At 40.4% G+C, this 23,421-nt stretch overlaps 1 protein-coding gene across 6 annotated transcripts in view; it reads left to right on the top strand.

Annotated features, from left to right (window-relative positions):
* Window positions 1-23,421, top strand: part of mllt10 (MLLT10 histone lysine methyltransferase DOT1L cofactor) — a 195,559-nt gene that overhangs the window by 139,014 nt on the left and 33,124 nt on the right. For all 6 annotated transcript variants that reach the window (XM_078416353.1, XM_078416338.1, XM_078416346.1 and 3 more), the window contains 2 exons: window positions 525-642; window positions 20,797-20,866. In XM_078416353.1, coding sequence (XP_078272479.1) covers window positions 525-642; window positions 20,797-20,866 — 188 coding nt within the window. The remainder of the gene's footprint in view (window positions 1-524; window positions 643-20,796; window positions 20,867-23,421) is intronic.

The following is a 23,421-nucleotide window of genomic DNA, read 5'->3' as shown; positions in this document are numbered from 1 at the left end:
ATTATCCAGCACTCCTGTTTCATTCTTATTCTCTGATGATTTATTTGCTCTCAGCGAAGACTGAATTTGGATGAAGTCGGTTGGAGAAAATTATCTGACATTTTTACACTTGAATGTTTACTATTGAAAAGCACCAAATTGTTTGGCAGTGATTATGTGGCAGAATATTCTGCTCGTCTTCACTAACTAGATTCACATAATAACAACTAGAGGGCAGCCAGTAGCTACTAAATCAAATCCAAACCAACAGGATAAGAAGGGGCAAAGTTTATCTTTAAGAAATTGTGCAGGAGTAACTTTGGTTTGACGCAGCCTTGTTTTGATACGATACAGAAGAACTGCTGACTTGCCACCAGCATAATTGAAATGGGAAGTAATGATACAGGGAAAAGTAATCAGAAATTTTGCCATTCCTTATAAATTTACTAATTCAACAGTTCTAGGTTTGCCAATTACAAGTGATTTGTCTCATAAACCTTTCTTTTACATGAATTTCAAACTGTGCTTTATCATTTCTTCAACAGGCAAGTGCACTACCTGGATCATCTTTTAATCTTGCACCATCTCACATGTTTGGAAATCAATTAAATCCTAATTCGGCAATGGTAGCTCTTATTACACAGTCTGAAACCAGTCCAGCAGGTAAGTTTGAGCAGAAGTGGAAAAGTAGGGAAAATGTAAATCGTAAATGTTTTCAAGATTTTCAATTTTAAGAGAAATGTGATAAAGATGTTTGCAGATGATACAATGCGGAGGAAAGCTTTAGACTGCAAGAATTTATAAATGGTCTGGTCATTTGGATAGAAAGTAGCAAATAGAATTCAGACTGGAAATTTATTTGCCTGTAATGGAATTGAGGAAGAACAACAAGGCAGGAGAATACACAAATGAAGCAACAGAGAAACCTAGTCGTGCATGTCCACTAATTCTTAAAGGAGGTATTTCTTAAACCTGATGTTTAAAAAAAAAAGATATTTCTTTAAGACCACGGCATGGAATGTGAGAACAAGGTGGTTAAACCTGAACATAACATAACAGTAGTTATACTTCAGTTTATATATATTTTTGATCACTGTGTTATAGGAAAGATTTGTCTACACCAAGGAGATCAGGGATCAGAGATGAGGATATTGCCAGAACTAGAAGATTTTAAGGAAGATGCTGAGGGTAGACTTACTTGAACTCCGTAGAATCATGAGGGGGACCTAGAGTAATTGGAGGAATCTATTTCTGCATAGTTAGGATAGATGGTCAGAATCTGTTTTCCAGTATGAAGAAATACCAGAGGGCATAGCTTGAAGGTAAAAGGAGCAAAGTTTAAAGGAGATGTGTGAGCCAAGTTTTTTACACAGGGTGGTGAGTGCCTGGAACACATTGGTTGAAGCAGATATGTTAGTGACATTTAAAAGACTTGGATAGGCATATGGAGAAATATGGATTATGTGCAGGTAGATAAATGATGCTCTTGGCATCATGTTTGGCACAGATATTGTGGGGCAAAAGGCATGTTCTTGTGCTGTGCTGTTCTATGTTCTATTTCCCTTAGTTGAGAGGTCATAAATCATTGGGTAGAGATTTAAAGTAATCAGTTGAAGGAGGAGATGATGGAACTTTTTTTCCACCCATGTAGTGCCTGCTCGGGATCAAGATCATTGCCTGAAAGGGTTTTAAAGGGTGAAACCCTTGGTCCACGTTTAAAGTGCTTGAACTTGTCCTTTAATAGCTCTGATCTGCACGATTGCAAACCTAGTGTTGGAAGGTGGCATTACACTCTTTTTCTTGACTGGCAAAAGCATGATTGCCTGAATGACCTTCTGCTTTTTAAATTTTCTCATGTTCTATGATGATGGAGAAGGCTTCTTCAAAAATTATTTTTTAATGATATTTAACTTTCGCCGTACAGAGTTAGCATTACATTTATAAATCTTGCAACTTTCCATTCAGAATTTGATGTTAGAAATGCTAGAAATCAGTTGCCTTCCAATTTTAGAGCTTTAATTAAAGTCAGGTATATTCAAAATATGTATAAAAGCATATAAAATGTAAAGCAAACTTACACCACATATCTTCTGTGTAGGCTTCAGATAGTTCATGCTGAACAGTTTGCATTTAAGGGGAACGTTACATTGCGAAGAAAAGCCTTGATTGGAACTGCCCTGTTCAGGAATAGATGAATAAAAAAATAGCAATTTTTCCACTAAGCAGGAAAGCAAAGGAATATATTAGAAGGATGGTGTGTTTTACCAGGTGTGTGCATACAAATAATTGAGGAGCGTAAATGCACCGTTGTTGCACAGGGAGTACCACTTGATTATAACTTTGCTAGAGTGTAGTGGAGTGGAAATCTGATTGACATTGAAAGAAGGATTAGTACAGTTTTGGGTGATTTCAGGAGCTTTGTGATGGTAAATGCACAGATAGCAGAATTTAAAGGCATGTAGTTAGATTTTACACAAGTAGATCTGGTAGACGAAGCATTTACAGTGCCCTCCATAATGTTGGGACAAAGACCCATTATTTATTTATTTGCCTTTATACTCCACAATTTGAGATTTGTAATAGAAAAAATCACATGTGGTTAAAGTGCACATTGTCAGATTTTAATAAAGGCCATTTTTATACACTTTGGTTTCACCATGTAGAAATTAAAGCAGTGTTAATATATAGTCCTCCCATTTCAGGGCACCATAATGTTTGGGACACATGGCTTCACAGGTGTTTGCAATTGCTCAGCTGTGTTTACTTGCCTCCTTAATGCAGGTATAAGAGAGCTCAGCACCTAGTCTTTCCTCCAGTCTTTCCATTACCTTTGGAAACTTTTATTGCTGTTTATCAACATGAGGACCAAAGTTGTGCCAATGAAAGTCAAAGAAGCCATTATGAGACTGAGAACCAAGAATAAAACTGTTAGATAAATCAGCCAAAACTTAAACTTACCAAAATCAACTGTTTGGAACATCATTAAGAAGAAAGAGAGCACTGGTGAGCTTCCTAATCGCAAAGGGACTGGCAGGCCAAGGAAGACTTCCACAGCTGATGACAGAAGAATTCTCTCTATAATAAAGAAAAATCCCCAAGCACCTGTCCAACAGATCAGAAACACTCTTCAGGAGTCAGGTGTGGATTTATCAATGACCACTGTCCGCAGAAGACTTCATGAACAGAAATATAGAAACTACACTGCAAGATGCAAACCACTGGTTAGCCGCAAAAATAGATGGCCAGGTTACAGTTTGCCAAGAAGTACTTAAAAGAGCAACCACAATTCTGGAAAATGGTCTTGTGGGCAGATGAGATGAAGATTAACTTATATCAGAGTGATGGCAAGAGCAAAGTATGGAGGAGAGAAGGAACTGCCCAAGATCCAAAGCATACCATCTCATCTGTGAAACACAGTGGTGGGGGTGTTATGGCCTGGGCATGCATGACTGCTGGTACTGGCTCACTTATCTTCATTGATGATGCAACTGCTGTTGCATAATGAATTTTGAAGTGTATAGACACATCCTATCTGCTCAAGTTCAAACAAATGCCTCAAAACTCATTGGCCGGCGGTTCATTCTACAGCAAGACAATGATCCCAAACATACCGCTAAAGCAACAAAGGAGTTTTTCAAAGCTAAAGAATGGTCAATTCTTGAGTGGCCAAGTCAACCACCCAATCTGAACCCAATTGAGCATGCCTTTTATATGCTGAAGAGAAAACTGAAGGGGACTAGTCCCCCAAAACAAGCATAAGCTAAATATGGCTGCAATACAGGCCTGGCAGAGCATCACCAGAGAAGACACCCAGCAACTGGTGATGTCCACGAATTTCAGACTTCAAGCAGTCATTGCATGCAAAGGATATGCAACAAAATACTAAACATGACTACTTTCATTTACATGACATTGCTGTGTCCCAAACATGGTTCCATGAAATGGAGGGACTATGTATAAACACGCTGTAATTTCCACATGGTGAAACCAAAATATATAAAAATAGCCTTTCTTAAAATCTGACAATGTGCACTTTAACCACATGTGATTTTTTCTATTACAAATCTCAAATTGTGGAGTACAGAGGCAAATAAATAAATGATGGGTCTTTATCCCAAACATTATGGAGGGCACTGTACCTCCATACCGAATTGCACTTGGAAAAAATAGTGGAGGTGCTGCTTTTTGCTGTTGATTGTGCTTCTTGCTGGGGAGTTCCATTATTTAGATGTAGCAATGATGAAGGATGGGAAAACATTTTAAATAAAGATTTGTGTGATTTATAACAAGCTGTTGCAGGAAGTGGCATTGCTGTTTGATTATTACCCTTCACTTATGCACTACAGCATTTTCATTCTTGGGTAGATCTATCAAAGAAGCCTCCAAGCATGTTGCTGCAGTGAACTTTGTAGAGAGTGTATAATGTGGCCTGATGGTTGCAGAAGTAAATATTCAGTGAAGTGGATGGGATGTCAATGTCCTAAATGCTGTCAGGCTTCTTGAATGTTGTTGGATCTGAATCCTTTCAACCAAGTGGAGAGTATTCTGTCAATTTTCTGATTTGTCCCCTGTATAAGATTCTCTGCTTTCTTTACCCCTGCCAAGCTAGTTTAACCTCTCCCTGGCAGCATTGGCAAATCTGTCTGCAAGGATAATAGCCCTGTTTGTGTTTAGGTGCAATCTATATGGATCCTATTTTCTCTACAATCAGTCCGAAACTGTATGGATCATATTTTCACTGGAATTGGTCCCAATATTCCGGGAATTTAAAGCCTTCTGTCTCATGCTACCTCTTCTACTTTGCATTTATCAGCACTGTCTTCCCATGAAAATTGACACAAAGCATTGGGAGTAATCATGAGACCACTGCCTTTTGAAATACTCCTTTATGATCTCTTTCCCAGTTCTTTAAAATCAGACTGGGTGCAATAACTCTTTTTCCATGTCATTAATACCAACGTGCTTTGCAGTCTCTATCACTTCCTTCTCCCTGTCCAGAATATTCGGCAACCCTTGACATTGACGACATGCCAACCTGAATTAAGGCGTGTTTAAGTAGAATCACATATGTATTGCCCAAATAATAAAATTTGCTGTCTTGAGGCGTCTTCTTCACTATAGAAAACTGCAATCTCCAGCTAACATCCTCCTCCTTACCTAGAGATAAAATAATTGATAATCAGAAGAAGAAGGTTGGATCAGGAGCACTTCTTCAAGATGCACCTGCAGTGAATAGCAGATTGGGTATAGAGTCATAATGTCATAGAGCTTTGCAGCATGGAAACAGGCCCTTTGGCCCATCTTGACCATGCCTACCAAGATGCTCCATCTAAAATAGTCCCATTTGCTGCATTTGGCTTGTATTCATCTAAACCTTTTCTATCCATGTACCCGTCCAAATGTTTTTTAAATGTTGTTATTGTATCTGCCTCAACTACTTCCACTGGCAGCTATTTCCACATGCCCACCACCTGCAGTTGAAAAAGGTGCCACTCAGGTTCTGGTAAATCTTACCCCTCTCCCATGAAACTTATGTCCTAGTTCTTGATTTGCCTACCATGGGAAAAAGACAGTATTCACCCTTTCTATTCCCCTCATGATTTTCTACACCTCTATAAGATCACCCCTCAGCCTCCTGCACTCCAAAGAATAAAGTCCTTGCCTGACCAATCTTTCCCCAAAGCTCAGGCCATTGAATTCGGGCAACATCTTTGTGAACTGTCTCAGCACTCTTTTCAGCTTACTGACATTTTCCTAGAGCAAAACTGAACACAATACTCCCAACCTGTGACTTCACCAACATCTCGTACAACTGTAACATAACATCCCAAGTTCTATTCTCAATTGTACAGGAAAAAACTGCAGATGCTGGTTTAAACTGAAGATAGACACAAAATGCTGAAGTAACTCAGCAAGACAGGCAAGCATCTCTGGAGAGAATGAATGGGTGACGTTTCGGGTCGAGACCCTTCTTCAGACTGATGTCAGGGGAGAGGGAGATACATAGATGAGGAAGTGTAAGGTGTGAAAATAGGACAAAGGGAATGGAGATCATGGAAAATGTAGAATAGATCATTGCTAGTTGGGAGAAGGTAACAACAACAAAGCAAACAGATAAAATGTAGTCGGAGACAGTAAGACTAGTCGGAGAACTGGGAAGGGGGAGGGATGGGGAGAGAGGAAAAGCAAGGGTTACTTAAAGTTAGAGAAGTCAATATTCATACTGCTGGGGTGTATGCTGCCCAAGTGAAATATGAGGTGCTGTTCCTCCAATTTGCGCTGGGCCTCACTCTGACAATGGAGGAGGCCAAGGAAAGAAAGGGCCGTGTGGGAATGGGAGGGGGAGTTGAAGTGTTTAGCAACTGGAATTCTCAATTCCCTGACTGATGAAGGCAAACGAGTCAAAAGCCTTCTTCACCATGTAATCTACCTGTGACACCACTTTCAGGAAATTATGTACTTATACTCCTGGATCCCTCTGCTCACAAAGCCAGTCACAGTGCCTTGCTGTTCGCTGTAAAGGTCTTGCCCTGGTATAACTTTCCTAAATGAAACACCTCACACTTATCTGCCCAGCTGATCAAAATCCCACTATAATTCTTGATAACCATCTTCACTGTTTACGATACCACCTATTTTAGTGTCAACTGCAGAATTACTTATTAAAGTTATTAATCTTACACAGTCTGAACCAAATTGTTTATATATTGGCAAACAGTGATGGGCCCAGCACCAATTCATAAGGCACACTAGTCACAGACCTCCAGTCTGAAAACAAAACCTTCCACCACCACTGTCTGCTTGCTACCATGAAACCAACTCTGAATCCAGTTAAGAAGCTCCCCCTGGATTGTTTGTGATCTAACCTGCCAGAGCAACTTACCATGCAGTACCTTGTCAAAGGCCGCGTTTATGCCCATGGAGACTACGTCTATGGCCCTATTTTCACCAACCTTTGTTACTACTTCAAAAAGTTCCAAACAAATTTGACTCAGTGGATCAGAAAGTATTTCCCTCTATTTCCAAGACTGATTCGCTAAGTTTCAACAAAACATTTTTTTTCAAATTTCATTAGTCCAATTTATTGTGCATGTAATATATCTGGGCATTTTTTTGTGTTGTCCGGTAGATGCCATAGTTTCTATTTTTAGCATTTGAATTGCAGTGCACTTGTTCCATATGGCTTCCTGCCCCACACATCCTCTTCCAATAATGTTGCAAATCATTTCCTTTTTGGTATTTTGCAATAAATTCAACATTATAACTCGTGTAACTTGAACCTAATGCTCTTGATTTTACATGGATTGAATTGAAATGGTTGAAGACAACCTTACATTTTTGCTGGGAACCTTGGTAGCCAGCCAAAATCGATCATTCACTCAATGTTTGTGTCTGAAGATGGTGCAAATATTTTACCATTGTCTTGCATGTGATGATCTCAACCTTTATTGATGATGGTGGTATTCACAGAGCCGTTCCCTTCTTCTGTTCGCTGTTTAACCACACGTAATTGTAACTGCATAGCTTAATGTTAAATGTAATGCAGGGTTGCTTTGGGATTAAAAGAAAAAGATAGGCTAAAGGGAAATTATCATAGGAGTAAGAGGATTGATGAGGTTTGCCCCAGCAGGCCAGCTGGGTTCAGAATTCAGCAAGAGTAAAGGATGGGAGAATTTGGGTTTCTGCTAGTGGGAAAGATGATTCCTCTCATGGACTCTTCAGAATGATAGTTAGGTTATGTGCCGAATAGCAATTAAATGAAAAGTGACCTGGTGGGGTGACAGGAAATGAAAGCAATGGGAAAGAAGGGTCTGAAAAGAGCAGAAAAGAGACATAGAAACAATTTGGTCTGCACACAGGCATTCATGTTACACATGGGAGTCCAAAGTTGAAATAAGGTTGAGTCCACAAACTAGCGCTTAAGGCTGAAGACAATTGGGACTGTGAAGTGAATCCCAAAGCTATTTAGAGAGAGATGTAATACATATTTGCCTTAGTGTAATAAGTCAAATAGCATAACTTAAAATCATAAGAAAATGAGAACATCTAATTTTTTGCTTTCATTTTATTTTCAATATTTGTTTCTCTTCAACTGTTATTGTAGTGATAAAAAAATGCAGATGCTGAAAATCAGAAACATAAACAAAAAATACTGGAAATACTCAACAGGTCAGCAGCTTGTAAAATTAAGTTAACGTTTGAAATCACTGTGAAGTTCTTCAAACTGTAACTCTATGCCAATCTCCACAATTCCCACCTGATTGCTGGAGTATTTAAAGCTTGAGAGATCTTCAAAATTCTTAAGAAAATAGATAATGAATTCTATTTAAAATTGCCACAAATTCTGGAATCAAGAATGCATTTTCAGAATTTGAAGCAATATAATTTAGATTTTACCTATGTAGACTCATTGGCCAACTGGAGCAAAACTGGCTTGAAGGGTGAATACTGAGAGAATGTTTTCAATGTATTCTACCACTGGGCCGAGTTTCAGAATATATGGTCAACCATTGAAGATTAAGATGAAAAATAATGGGGTTTTTTCCTTAGAGGGTTGTGAACATTTAGAATCTCTACCCCCGAGAGCTGTGGTAGCAGTCACTTAAAATATTCAAGAATAGGACACATTTTCTTACAGTGGAGGAAAAAGGAAAAGTAAACCGGGTGATTGGGAAGTGATTTTCTTTTAATTGTGATTATGCAGATATTTTCATTCCTGCCTTTGACCATTTACTGATCAAAGTTTTAGAATAATTCTGGACTTTACAATTCTAAAAGAAAGATGTCCGTTGCTTTACAATTTTCTTGGTGGCATCTCTCAGTTTGTCTTCATTGTCCTGTTTTGGATAAAATACTTAATGTCTGAAGAAAAAAATGTTAATGCTGTTGTTATTGAATGTTGCAGTTTATTTTTCAGTGCCTTAAGTGTAAATGTTTGACTAAACGCTGTGGTGTCTCCTGTGGCTGTGTGATTGATGTGTGCAATTCTCTTAGTTTTGTGCAGTGAATAAGAACACAGCACTATGTTTCGTCATGAATGGGCTGAGCCTTTTTTATTGTTCAAGCAACTATATTAGATTACTTTGTGTCAAAGACCTTAACCTGTTAGAGATAACTTGTTGCTTTAAATGTAGAAAATGTGTCCTTTTCATTCCTTGTCCCCCATCCCCCTCTCCTCTCCACCATACACAGTATTAATATGCTGGGGTTTGCCAGAATCACTGTTTATAATCATTTGTTCCCTAACTTTTAACTCCTGTAGAGCTGGTGTAGTGATTGCATCATTTTTCCTGTAGAATTAGTGACATCTGAAGGAAGCCACACTTCCTTTTTCTCTCTTCCTACCATCAACCTCCTGGGAAAGGGTTAGGCAATTTACAAGAATGAATCAGTCATGCTTTTGGCTTGAAGGGAGGTCAGAAGGTCACGTGACTCAATAGTATAAGGGAAATTCCTGGAGAGGCCAGAGTTGTTCCTTTACAAGACTCAAATTGGCTGACCAACATGCAATGTGAATGGCTTCAATAGATGAAACTTAAATTATAAGTTCACTCCACAGCAAGGTAAAGAATTGTGAAAAACAACAGCAAATGAGAATGCTGTTTGTTCTTGAGGGTTTTATAATTTATCTTGTATTTGTGCTTCTGTGGGAAGTTGTTTGTTGGCATGACGGTCATATTAAATGATTTTGCTTCTAAGCCCCCTCTCCCATTTTGTGTAATTATTTGTAACTTTGACATCTGTTGTGCACCAAGCTTTTAGACAGTTTTGAAACAATATTTTAAAAAATTCTAAAAATATATGGCTGTAACAGCCAAAGTTTGGTCAAGGCTGCATTTTCAACATTTTCTGTATTCAATTCCTCGTCATTCTACATTAACTTTAGTAGCAGGAATATTTAAAGCTGTCTTGGAGACCCACTCATTTGTACTGCAACACGGCCTGCATATCGCAAGAAAGTCCAGAGAGTTATATCGAGTCTTGGGACAGAGAGTCACTGGCCTTCTCAAAGAGCCACGGTATGAACAAATCAGACAAATCTGCGAGATCGGCTCTGTGGCAGGTAGTGAGCAAACTAACAAGAATGATAAATCAACGATATTACCCTCACTGTGTTTTCAGTAGCAACAATGAATAAGATTGTTCGGAATATCTTGCATCGTTTTAGTGGAAACCAAATCCCATCCTCACACCAGGGAATCCAGCACCATCAACTATTGTTCCCAAATATTCCCTTCCCCATCCCCATCATGGCTCCACCTGTCCATCATCTCGCTCCTCCCTTGTTTCCACCTATTCTCTGCACACAATACTCCAAATGCAGCCTAACCAAAGTCCTATTAAATTGCAACATGACTTCCTGACTTTTTAATGCTCACTGTCCCAACTTATGAAAGCAAGCATATATGACTTATTTAGTACTCTTATCTACTTGTGTTGCCATTTTCAAGCAGCTTGGACCCCAAGATCCTTCTGTACTTCAATGTCGTTAAGGGTCTTGCCAATAAATTTATAGTTTTCCCTAACATTTGACCTCACACTTGTTTGGATTAAACTCCATCTGCCATTCTCCGCCCATTTCTGTAACGGATCTATATCCCGCTGCATACATTGACAACCTCACATCAATTTTTGGTGTCGTATGATACTTACTAACCAATCCATCTATATTCCACCCAAGTTGTTTACATATATATCACAAACAACATAGGTCCCAGCACACCTCCCTGTGGGACTGCGCTGGTCTCCTACCGCCAACCAGAATAACACCCTTCCACCAGAACCCTCTGGCTTCTATGTTAGCCAGTCCTGGATCCAAATGACCAAGTCGCTGTGGATCCCATACATCCTAATCTTCTGGATCAGCCTACCAAGAGGAACTTTCAAAAAGGAGTGTAAAAGACATGCCTAGAGCAGCTCCAGATTAATTTAAAATGGAGGTGCAACCTGCTGCTGCAACTCAAGACTGCATGTGCACTTGATTGCAAAATTAACACGCTAGGAAGTTCCACTGCCAACAGCTTTGATCATAGTCCTGCAGTCCTGTCAGATCTAGTTATGAATAGTGGTGAAAAATACAGGCGAGAAAATCCGAGCAATATATCTGAAGACTTGCATCCAGAACTTTCTGCATCTCTAGCCCACCTGCTCCAGTATGATGAAAACGTTAGTATTTTTTGACAAAGTGGAAAAGTCAACTGCATGTGTCCTTAATACAAAATACAGAACAAATCCAGTTGACTAATTATTCATGTAAATTACTCTCATCAGCAAAATGACAGAATTATGTAATTGACATGTTATTCAATGGCACTTTCTCCTGGTTGACAACCTCACTGATGCACAATCTGAGTTTTGCCATCAGCACGTGGTACTATCTTCTTTACAATGTTGGTCCAAATATGGACCCAAGAGCTGAATTCCAAAGCTAAGACGAGAGTGGTTGTTTTTCACAGCATGGTAGCACATGATCAAGTATGGTATCAAGGAGCCTTGATAAAAATGGAATCAATCAAGAAAGTCAAGAGGCGAGAATGTTTTATTGTTAGATGTACCGAAAACGGAACGGCAAATTTCTTTCTTGCATAAGCATAACAGATTTGTAAACACAGTACTCGTAGATAACACAATAAACAAAAGAAAGTTCAATATGTCCAAAACAATATTGGTGCAAAATTAAAACCCAAAGTCTCTCTGCAACTAAAACGGATCGTAGTGTAGTTGATGTTTGTAATGTTCAAGAGCCTGATGGTTGTTGGAGAGAAGCTATTTCTGAGCCTGGAGGTCACAGTTTTAAGACTCTTATATCTTCTTCCCAATAGCATGAGTGAAATTAGTAGTGGTAGTTCTACTCAATAACCAAAGTCTAGCCTCTTTTTTGCTCTGGTTTATTCTCACCCACATGTTTAGATCGTAATGTTGTATCGTTATTGTTTTGATGTGTTTATGCTTTACTCTTAATTGTTAACTGTATGTTTGTGTTGTCATTTGTGAGTGGAGCACCAAGGCACTGCCATATTGAGGCACTGCCTCTGATAGATTCCTTCAATGGTGGAAACATCCGTACCAGTGATGGACCGGGCAATGTCCACCAGTTTTTGTTATCTCCTACATTCCTGGGTGTTCGAGTTACCGAACCAGGCCATGATGCAACCAGTCAATTTGAAGTTCAAGAGAATATTAATCGACATACCAAATCTCCTCAATCTTCTAAGGAATTAGAGGCATTGATGAGCTTTCTTTATGATTGTATCAAGTTATTGGGTTCACGAAAAAACTTCAGAAATATGCATGCCCCAGAACCTGAATTTGTTGACTCTTTCCAACACAGACCTGTCGATGATGATAGGTTCGTGGATCCTCGGTCTTCCTCTTCTAAGGTGAGCAATCAGCTCCATGGTCTTACTGATGTTGAGAGCAAGGTGGTTGTTCTGGCACCATTCAGTTGACGCTCGATCTCCCTCCTATATTCTGACTCATAATTTTCATCCAACAATGGTGAATTTAAAGATGGAGATGGAGCCGGCTATACATTCATGGGTAATAACTGTATCCATGGAGATGGAGCCGGCTATACAGTCATGGGTATAGACTGTATAGACTAAGATGCTCGGGTGCTGATGGTTATTAAGGACGAGGTGTTGTCGGCAATTTGTACGGATTGTTGTGTCTTGATGACGAAGTCAAGGGCTGAGATGCAAATGGATGTGCAGAGACCCAGTCCCCTGAGCTTGGTGTGTAAGAAAGAACTGCAGATCCTGGTTTAAATCGAAGGTAGACACAGAATGCCGGAGTAACTCAGCGGGACAGGCAGCATCTCTGGAGAGAAGGAATGGGTGACATTTCGGGTCTGAATCTGAAGAAGGGTCTCGACCCGAAATGTTACCCATTCCTTCTCTCCAGAGATGCTGCCTGTCCCGCTGAGTTACTCCAGCATTTTGTGTCTCCCTGAGCTTGGTAACAAGTTTGGAAGGGATGATGGTATAGTCGATGAACAATAGCCTGATGTGTGTTCTTATGGTCCAAATGGTCCACTGCAGAGTGGAGAGCCAGCAAGATCGCATTCCCCATTGATCTATTGTGCGGGTGGGCACATTTTAGTGGGTCCAGATTTTTGCTAAGGTAGGAGTTGAAATGCGCCATAACCAACCTCTTAAAGTACTTCATCACCACAGATTGGTAGTGCCACCAATCGGTAGGTATATTGAGACATGTCACCTTGTTCTTCTTGGCCAGTGTTTACATTTGCATGTCACACAAAGGAACAGGTTTATAATTACTGTATGTCAGTCACCCCTGTCCATCAACTTCATTTCAGGAGTTTCTCAAGGCATTGTTCTAGTCTTAAGCATGATAAGCTTTTTCAACAATTATCTACCTTCCATAACGTTCAGAGGTAGGACACTTTGTAGATGGTTCCACAGTATTGAATATCATTCATAATTCTACAAAATGAAACAGATCATACAGCAAGACCTAGACAATTTACAGATATGGATGTATAAGTTGCAACTAAACTTCATGCAACACACATGCTAGGCAGTGACCATCTCCAGTACGAGAATCAACCTCCCCTACTCTTAACATTAATTGACATTACCACCACGGAATCCCCCATCATCAACATCCCAAGTTTCCTTCCCCCCTCCCAGAGCAATGGCAAATTGAATTTGATCTCTTAAGTGCGAGTCGATGCATTTTGGAGGTCGAGTAGGATGTAGACAATGAAAGGTAAGGCTCTTGGGAGCAGTGAGAAAAGGAGAAACCTTGGTGCATATGTCCAAAGATCCCTGAAGGTGGCAGCACGGATGGATACGTGGCAAAGAAGGCATTCAGAATGCTGGCCCTTGTTAACTGGTACATAAAAATAAGAATATGATGGTCATAGTACAACTTTATAAAACATTGGTTAGGGCACAGATGGAGAATTGTGTGCAGTTCTGATCACCGCACAATTGGAAGGACGTGAATGCATTAGAGAGTTTGTAGAGGAAATTCACCATGTGATGAGAAGAGTACGGAGAGGCTTCCTTGGAGCAGAGGAAGCTAAGGGAAACCAGATGGAAGTGTATAAAATTATGAGGACATGGTAAGATGAATAACGAGAAACCTTTCCGCATAACACTGAATCTAAAACCATGGACATGGTGGGCTGCAGTGTTTGTTTCTATGCTGTACGACTGATTTGGAGAACCTGAAGGATTACAAATCTCTGCATGGTATTTATATAAATTGGCATTATGATAAAGAGATTAGCAAGGTGAGCAATATGGTTGAACAAATAGTGCGAGAAATACGGTTTGTGTTTAATGTGTTAATGACACTTGTACTTGGAATAGGAAAAAACTGAGCATTGAGACAGGTTCCAGTTGAACTGACCCAGAACCAGAGTCTAAGCAGAAATTATAAATAAAATAGTGAACCGGACTGGTAAAGGGAGGTGGAGGAAACTGGGGTGAAGAAAGTAGGACAGGTGACTAATAAGTTACAAGGAAGGGCTGTATTCATAGAAAACAGTTCATGTTGCAATTTATTTTCCATAACCCATACCCACTTGGATCAAGAAATGTGAGTTGAAAAAAAAATCATTGTTGATTTATATGCTTTTATTTCACTCAAATTCCCTGACAGTGAATTTTATTCTGTAATAAATTTTAGGACAGTGATTTGTGAATTCCGTAAGGATGCATTTCTATACCCTCAATAGCCATAGCACATGGGCCATTTATATAAATAAAAACTACCACAAAAGAAAGGAAAGAGAGTTGATTTACTGTCGCACAGTGTACTCCAGGCATGGCAGGTAAAGGAAGAAGTCAAAGAGATAACATAATAAAACGAGCAGAGGAATGTTTGAGTAAAACATTTCAGCAGAAGGAAAGGTTTAGGAGTGTGGCTATGTATTCTTCAATACAAGTGCAGCACATTAAATGTTGCACCAAATTTAGTTTGCAGTCTAATGTGTGAATGTGGAGCTAATAATGACTAATTTGTTTTTCTCCCTTTCATCTTGTTCACTGAGATTTTTTATTTGAATAAGGCTGGCTTCAGTGAGCTGAAAATACATGATAAATTGTAACTAAATTATACACACAGGACTCCTGAGCTCTCTGAAATGGCAGCACAAGTGGTTAGGGTGATATCGAAAGTGAACTGGCATGTTTGCCTTCATCGGCTAGGGCACAGTGTAAAAAAGCTGAAAGTCGCATTACAGTTGTACAAAACTTCAGTTGGACCACATTTGGACATTGTATGCAATTCTGCTTGCCACATTATAGGAGGGCGGCTTTGGAGACAGTGCAGAAGAGGTTCACAAATATGTTACTTGTATATTAGCTTTAAGAAGTTGGATAAACGTGATGAGTTTTTTCAGTAGCGTCGGAGGCTGAGGGCTGAACTGATACAAGTATATGACATTATGAGAGACAGTGACAGTGATAGGATAGATAGAGATTTTCTTTTTCCAAGGTGAAAATGTCAAATACTTATAATGCATATCTTTAAGGTGAGAGGGGGAAAGTTTAAAGGAGATGTGCAAGCCGTTTTTTTTTGTTCAGAGTGGTAGGTGCCTGGAACATGTCGTTAGGGGAGTTGGTAGAAGTAGATATGATAAAAAGCAATCTGTTAGGTTGCGTCACAGTTTCGTTTGGGAACAGCTCTGCCCAAGACCACAAGAAATTGCACAGAGTTGTGGATATAGAGCAGGGACCAGATTCCCCTCCATTGACTCCATCTGCATTTCGTGCTGCCTTGGAAAAGCAGCCAACATAATCAAGGACTTGACCTACATCAGCCATTCCTTCTTCTGCCCGCTCCCATCAGGCAGAAGATACAAAAGCTTGAAAGCACGCACCACAAGACTCAGGAACCTCTTCTTCCCCTCTGTTATTAGGTTTCTGAATGGTCCTTTCATTTGTACCTTTGTTTAGTTTAGAGATGCAACATTGAAACAGGCCCTTTCACCACTGAAACCACATCGACCATCGATCACCTATTCACACTAGTTCTACGTTATCCCACTTTCACATCCACTCCCTAATTTACAGAGGCCAATTAAACTACAAACCTGCATACCTTTGGAATGTGGGTGAAAACTGGAGCACGTGGACAAAACCCACACGGTCACAGGGAGAATTTGCAAACTCCGCATAAACAGCACTCAAGGTTCGGATCTTACCTGAGTCTCTGGCACTATGAGGAAACGGCTGTACTGGCTATGCTGTAGTACTGCCCTGTTCGGCTTGATTATCTCAATGCTATGCAAACTTTGACCTAACATTAAAAAGGTATAAAGTCAGGCACATTGAGAGGCAGGGAATAGAGAGATGCAGACTATGTGCACACAGATGGGATTAATTAGATTGACATTATGGTTGGTGCAGATGTGGTGGGTCAATGGGCCTGTTCCTATGATGAACTCTACTATTTTCATGTTCTATGTCCTTTAAGCAGCTACTTCGCTATTTAACTAGTGTTAATATCAAAGTTTATTCATCCAAAATGTTGACTCTGGAACAGAATAATAGAAAAATTCCCGGAATGGCGGGACTGTCGTATGTTGAAAGGCTGGAGCAATTAGGCTTGTATACACTGGAATTTAGAAGGATGAGGGGGGATCTTATTGAAACATATGATAATTAGGGGATTGGACACATTAGAGGCAGGAAACATGTTCCCAATGTTGGGGGAGTCCAGAACAAGGGGCCACAGTTTAAGAATAAGAGGTAGGCCATTTAGAACGGAGATGAGGAAGAACTTTTTCAGTCAGAGAGTGGTGAAGGTGTGGAATTCTCTGCCTCAGAAGGCAGTGGAGGCCAGTTCGTTGGATGCTTTCAAGAGAGAGCTGGATAGAGCTCTTAAGGATAGCGGAGTGAGGGGGTATGGGGAGAAGGCAGGAACGGGGTACTGATTGAGAGTGATCAGCCATGATCGCATTGAATGGCGGTGCTGGCTCGAAGGGCTGAATGGCCTACTCCTGCACCTATTGTCTATAAATCTAATTGCTGACTGATACATTTCAAATTCATTTGAGTTATGGAGATAATGAAAATTTGGTATGTGGAGCTGTGGTTAAATGTATGGAGTGAGCTTGTAAAATGATCTGAAATATCAAGAACAAAATAAGAGAGTTACTCTTAAAATCACATGAGAATTGATGTATAGTATTAAAATGACATTAAAAACTGTAAATGCTGGAAATATGAAATATAAAGCACTGAAATAATCTCCAGATCAGATAGCATCGTTGCAGAGAGAAGCAATTAATTGACAAAAAGCTAGTGTAGCTCAGCGGGACAGGCAGCATGTCTGGAGAGAAGGAATGGGTGATCTTTCGTGTCGGGACCCTTCTTCAGACCAGTTAGGGATTAGGGAAATGACAGATATATACGATGATGTAGAGAGATAAAGAACAATGAATGAAATAACATTCCTTCCTTCCCTCCAGAGATGCTGCCTGTGTCTGTCTTCGGTTTAAACCAGCATCTGCAGTCCCTTCCTAAACAGTTGATAAAAAATCTTTGATCTTAAACCTTAAGCTATTTCCCTCTTTAGAGAGGGTCTGACTTGCTCAGAATTGTCTGTTTTTACATTTAGGGCTAGCAGTATGGTTAAAAGCTGTTGTCATTTAATGTAGGCCCTCTTGAGTGGATGTAAAAGATTTCTCATCATTGTTCGAAGACGACAAAGAAATTCTTTTTGGCATATTTGGCAGTGTTTATTCTTCTGCCAATATCTCTAAAATGGGTTTTCAATGTAACATGAGTACATGACTATTTATATTACCTTTGGTCTGTGCCACACAGAGGCATAGCTACCTAGTAGAGCTACTAACTCGCAGCTCCAGTGACCCAAGTTTAATCCCGACTTCCGGTAGTATTTTTGTGGAGTTTGCACATTCTCTTTGTGACCATGTGGGGGTGACTCAAGGTGCTCTGGTTTCTTCTCTCATCCCCAAAATCTGCAGGTTGGCAAGTTATTTGGCCATTGTACATTGCCCCTTGCATGTGGGCGAGTGGTAGAAGCAGGGAGGAGGTTGATGGGAATATTTGCAGAATAAGAATGGGATTAGTAGGGTGGACTCCATCGCCAAAAAGCAAGTTTCTATGCTTGCTCTTAAAGGAAAAAAAGTCTGTAACGTGTATGCACATTTTTAAAAAGTATTTATGAAGTAAGATGTCCATATAGTTGTGCATGGCATGAAGGAAATGTATCGCAGGAAATACTTCATGGCGAATTTGGGATATCTTGATCCCCACTACTCTTATGTTTGCAGGAAAAATTATCATATAATTGGAGGGCTCAGGGTGGAAGAGACAGTACACTACAAGACCATAAGTTGTGAGTCCATATGATGAAACTCTTTGGCAGGGAGAGCTTGAAACATGTGGGGTTGCTTGCACTTGGTGAACAGCACTGGACATATGGTATGTGTCATGTCATTTGGATTATATTCAGTGATGTGCATGATATGTAACATATGCATACATTGAGGTCAAACCAAAATAGACATGCAATAACAGTCTAATATCTGATTGTGTTATTTATTTTAAATTTATTATTTACTCTATCCGCAGACCAAGGAAGAATCCAATCACCCTACTGAATTTGAAGAGTAGCATACACCACAGCACCAATCACTAGCACAGATATATCCATGTGCTGCAAGAAAATTTTAGTAGCACTCTGTTGTTCCTAATGAGGAAGTATAGCAACAATATTTAAGCCAGCTGTTGCTGGACAACAATTGTGTTCCTTGTGAATACTATGAGGCCTGGATGATCAAGCTGCAGCATAATGGTATTAAAGAGTCAGGAGTAGAGCTTTATGTATAAGACATATAAGGGGTAAGGGCCATATGTGGGCAAAAAGACTAGTCCAGAACACCAACTTGATCGGCATGCTCAAGGGCCTGTTTCCATGTTGTATAGCTCTATTACATAAAAGGTAATCTAGGCAGCCAGTTGATTGTTGTTTTTCACTCGTCTATGCTTTTAATGTTTATTTTCTGTTCCACATTAGTATTATCACTGACTTGGATTTCAGCTCAGTTTCTGGGGAATAAGTCCTGTTGCATAACTACTAGGCTATCATAACCCACAGATTATTTTTAGACCTGGTATTCTAAGACTGGTTGTCCCCTATATCCTCCGTGTGGGGCTGAAAAATAAATACACCACTATTTTGCCATTGTTATCATGAAACTACAATTTTCCAATGTCAGCCAATGACATTTTAACATTTAACTATATGATTAGTTTGTGCAAGTTTTTTTTGTTTCACGGATTTATCTCATGCCAGCAGTCAAAAGAGTAAAACAGAAATGGGATGTGCATTATTGGTCTGCTAATGCTTTATACCCACATTACACAGCACGTTTTACCAAAGATTTGTGTTTTATCAATCGAAAGCAATTCCTTGTTTAGTTTTAACTGTGACTTTGTCTTGATTGAATAATTAAAGAAGATTGGATGGCATGTACAGAGTTGCCACTTGGAACAATTTCAGTTGTATTATACCTGATCTTGCTTACACCTCTCTAGAGCAATCTCTGCATTTGCATTTTCCTTCTACTATCTTGTGATTCCATTGGGCTGGAAGCCTTGCTACCATACCTGGTCCTGCAAAGTGAAGTGGTCAGTGAGCAGCAATTAGGCTTCTGTTTTAGATCCTAGCTCCCATGGTCTGTTGGCAGTTCATGCTGCTGAAGGGTGTTTATTTTGTTAACTGTTTTTAAATACCAGAAATGTTTAAAACCATTTGAGATAGATTTAAAACTTTAAATTGAATACTCATTTTAATTTAAACCTTGTAATGCTATTTAAAAGGTTAATACTATTTTGTTAAAAATGAATCACAGCAAAACACTTAGTTTACCTGTCAAAGTTTAGCAATCTACTTTTAAATCAATGGGTTGCTTGGTGTGGATTAGCTCTGGCTGCTGTAAAGCCAAGGGACTGGATCAGTTTAGTTTATTGTCATGTACTGAACAGTGAACAGCTTTTGTTGCGTGCATCCAGTCAGCAGGAAAACAATCGAGCCATTTACAGTGTATAGATATATCATAAGGGAATAATGTTTAGTGCAAGGTAAAGCCAGCAAAGTCCGATCAAAGATAGTCCGAGGGTCACCAAAGAGGTAGATAGTAGTTCAGCTGCATTATGCTCAGCATGACTTGGTTCTGCCTTGGGCACAATGTCTGAAATGCAAGAAGACTTCTCCTTTGCAATGGACAAACGCAGGAACGCATTGACCCATGGGAGACTTCATCAGGATTTCTCCATGACTTAAAAGCAGTTTTATGTGCAAAATAAAGGGAAAGAAGGGCTAGAAAATTTGGCCTGAAGAAGGATCTCGACCAAAAATATCATGCATTCCTTCTATCCAGAGATGCTACCTGCCCGTTGAGTTACACCTGCATTTTGTGTTTATCTTCAGTGTAATCCAGCATCTGCAGTTCCTTCCCACATTAGAAAATGTAATTATTGAAAAGAGGTGCTTGCTACTTAATTTTAGTTCTCTTCAGTTTTTGTTTCCAATTGAGACATAGCAAATGAATTTTCAATTTTACCTGCATATTTTATTGCAAATTTAGTACCTAGGATTTTAATATAATATGGAAATAGTCCATTTCTGTGACCAAATCTGCAACACATTTAAAGGCTCTTTCCTCTTTTTCCTTTCATTTTAACAAATGGTTTAAATGTGAAGTGAGACAAAAGGTTGTATAGCAGATCGTTATAAATAATCTGGACTAAAATAATTTCTTCACGATAATTACCTGAACAATTTTGTTGAGTAACTTTATTAACTTTTCAGAACAAGATTTGGAGAATGGCCACAGTGTTCCTGGGAGGAGCAATTCACCAAGAGGAAGTCTTTCACCGCGGTATGTATATCCAGTTGAATGCACATATTTAAAATATTTTCCTTATTATCTGCGATAAATGAAATAGCATGGGTCATATTGCTAATTTCCCTTCATGCTCTCACCCAGATGTCATTGTCAATCCCCACTACACGTATGAGATAATCTATTTGACTCTGGGGTGACAGTGGTGGTGGAAGGGAGATTAGAAGGAAAGACTGGGAAACATAGTGCTGCACATTCTGTAGTTAAATCCCACACTAGTCCTGAATATGCAATCTAAACTGGTATTTTGGTGTATTACTTAGAATGCTGTGGTCTCAGAATATCGTTGCTGTTGGTATGCTTGTAAGAGTAAAACAATCGAAGAAGCAGTACCGACAGCTACGTTTTAAACCAACGATGTGATTACTTTGAGAACCCTGTTTTCAACTGAACACCTATCTCTGGGGGATCAGTTTCCTACCACATTGCAATGATGTGCAGTTTGTAGGTTAATTGGCTTCTGTAAATTGTCCCTGTAGGATAGAACTAGTGTATGGGTGATTGTTGGTCAGCGCGGACTCGGTGGGCCGATAGGCCTGTTTCCATGCTGCATCTTTAATACTAATATGCCTTACCAATTCATATCAATGTAATAGCATCTGATTTTTTTGCGACGAGGATAGACCAGTAAGTATCATTTATTTGGACATTCACAAAACTTTAGTCAGGGAAATTTTATACAAGAAGAAAAAAAGGATTTTGTGGAATTAGTGGTAATATGTTACGGATAATTAATGATTAGTTCAATGCTGTCAGGCAGAAAGCGATCTCCCAGAAATAATGGATCAGTTCAGGAAGTTCTAGCCTTTTCAAATTTAATGTGAAAGGTGGTGGATAATTAAGATGGTAATAAGGAGAAAAAGGGATAATCTTTCAAAGCATCCTACTGTCCTTTACTGGAATGATCAACATGCAAAAGACCTGTACTTTTAAAAGTAGCTAAATACGCCAAATCTTAACCTAGCATTTCTCATACATCACCAACAACATCTGCACTGGGATTGTTTAAAATTGCTTAAATATGTCTCTTCTCAAGTGAATCATTGGGAATCCTTCAGGAGAAATAGGTCGATTATCAATATCTTGGCAGGAAAATTTGTTGAAGCCACTCAGAACAGTTTAAACTACAGGTGCTCCTCAGCTTACGATGGGGTTCCGTTCCGAGAAACCCATCGGAAACAGAAAATATTGTAAGTCGAAATGCATTTAATACACGGCTCGCGAAGGGTTGCTGCCATTTGCACCATCACAAAGCCGAACTATCGCAAGTCGAAGCATCATCGTTAGCCGGGGAGCACCTGTAGTCTGGTGGGGAGAGGGAGGGAGGGATGTGGCAGATGAGAGGTTGTGGAAAAAGGTAGGATGGGTACAGAAGTTAAAGTCCTAAATTAGGACAAAACTAATTTTAATGACATTATACAGGGACTTGCACAGGTTGATTGGGAGTGGCTATTAGCTGGTAAAAGGATGACTGACAAGTGGGTGCTTTTAAAAGTGAGATTTGGAGAGTTCAGGGCTAACATGTTTCTTTTTTAGTCAAGGGCAAGGCTGTCAGGATTAGGGAACCCTGGACGATGAAAGATATTGCGTCTCTGTTTAGGAAAATAGAAATTGGGATATAATATCCAGTTAAGAAGGAAATAAAGATGACAACATGGGGAATGAGATATCCTTTGCAGAGAGGGTAAAGAAGGATCCTAAATTATTTAGAGCAAAAGAGTAACTACGGGGAGGATAGGTTTCTGTCGGATTAACGTGGGGAACGTATGTCTTGAAATATATATATATACTAGACCAAGTGGACCCATTGGGCCCATTCCTCGTAGAGGGGGGACAGGGAAGGGGAGAGGGTGTGATTGAGTGAGCCCTGGCCCCAAAGCCTCTCCTGTATTGTAGCACCCTCAACCCCCCCACTCAATCCCCCTTATCCCCCCTCCTCCCCCCACTGACCCACTCCATCCCCCCTACCCACCCCCACTTGCCCTTCCCCTGCCCCACCCCCATTTGCCCCTCCCCATTTGCCCCTCCCCTACCCCCACTCCCTCCAGCCCTACCTCCACCCCCATTTTAACCCCCACCCCTAATCCCCCCTCCCCCCCACTCATCCCCAACTCCCTCCCCTACCCCCACTCTCCCTGCCCGCACCCCACTCTCCCCCCACCCCAATCTTCCCTCCTCCCCACCCCCACACTCCCCCACCCCATTCATCCCATCTCCCCACCCCCACCCTGCCCTCCTCCCCACCCCCACTCTCCCTGCCCGCACCCCGCTATCCCCACCCCCAATCTTCCCTCCTCCCCACCCCCACTCTCCCCCACCCCCACTCTTCCCTTCTCCTCACCCCACCCTGCCCTCCTCCCCACCCCCACTCTCACCCCTCCCCATCCCCACTCTCTCCTCCCCAACCCTCCTTTTCCTCCCCACCCCCACTCTCACCTCCCCCACCCCCTCTCCCATTCTCCCCTCTTCCCCACCCTCCCCTCCCCGCATTGTCCCCCTTCCCCCCCACCCCCACTCTTACCCTGACACCC

Source organism: Rhinoraja longicauda, chromosome 2, assembly GCF_053455715.1.
Source record: "Rhinoraja longicauda isolate Sanriku21f chromosome 2, sRhiLon1.1, whole genome shotgun sequence".
NCBI classification, from domain to species: domain Eukaryota; kingdom Metazoa; phylum Chordata; class Chondrichthyes; order Rajiformes; family Arhynchobatidae; genus Rhinoraja; species Rhinoraja longicauda.
This window is presented reverse-complemented; position numbering and strand designations above follow the sequence as displayed.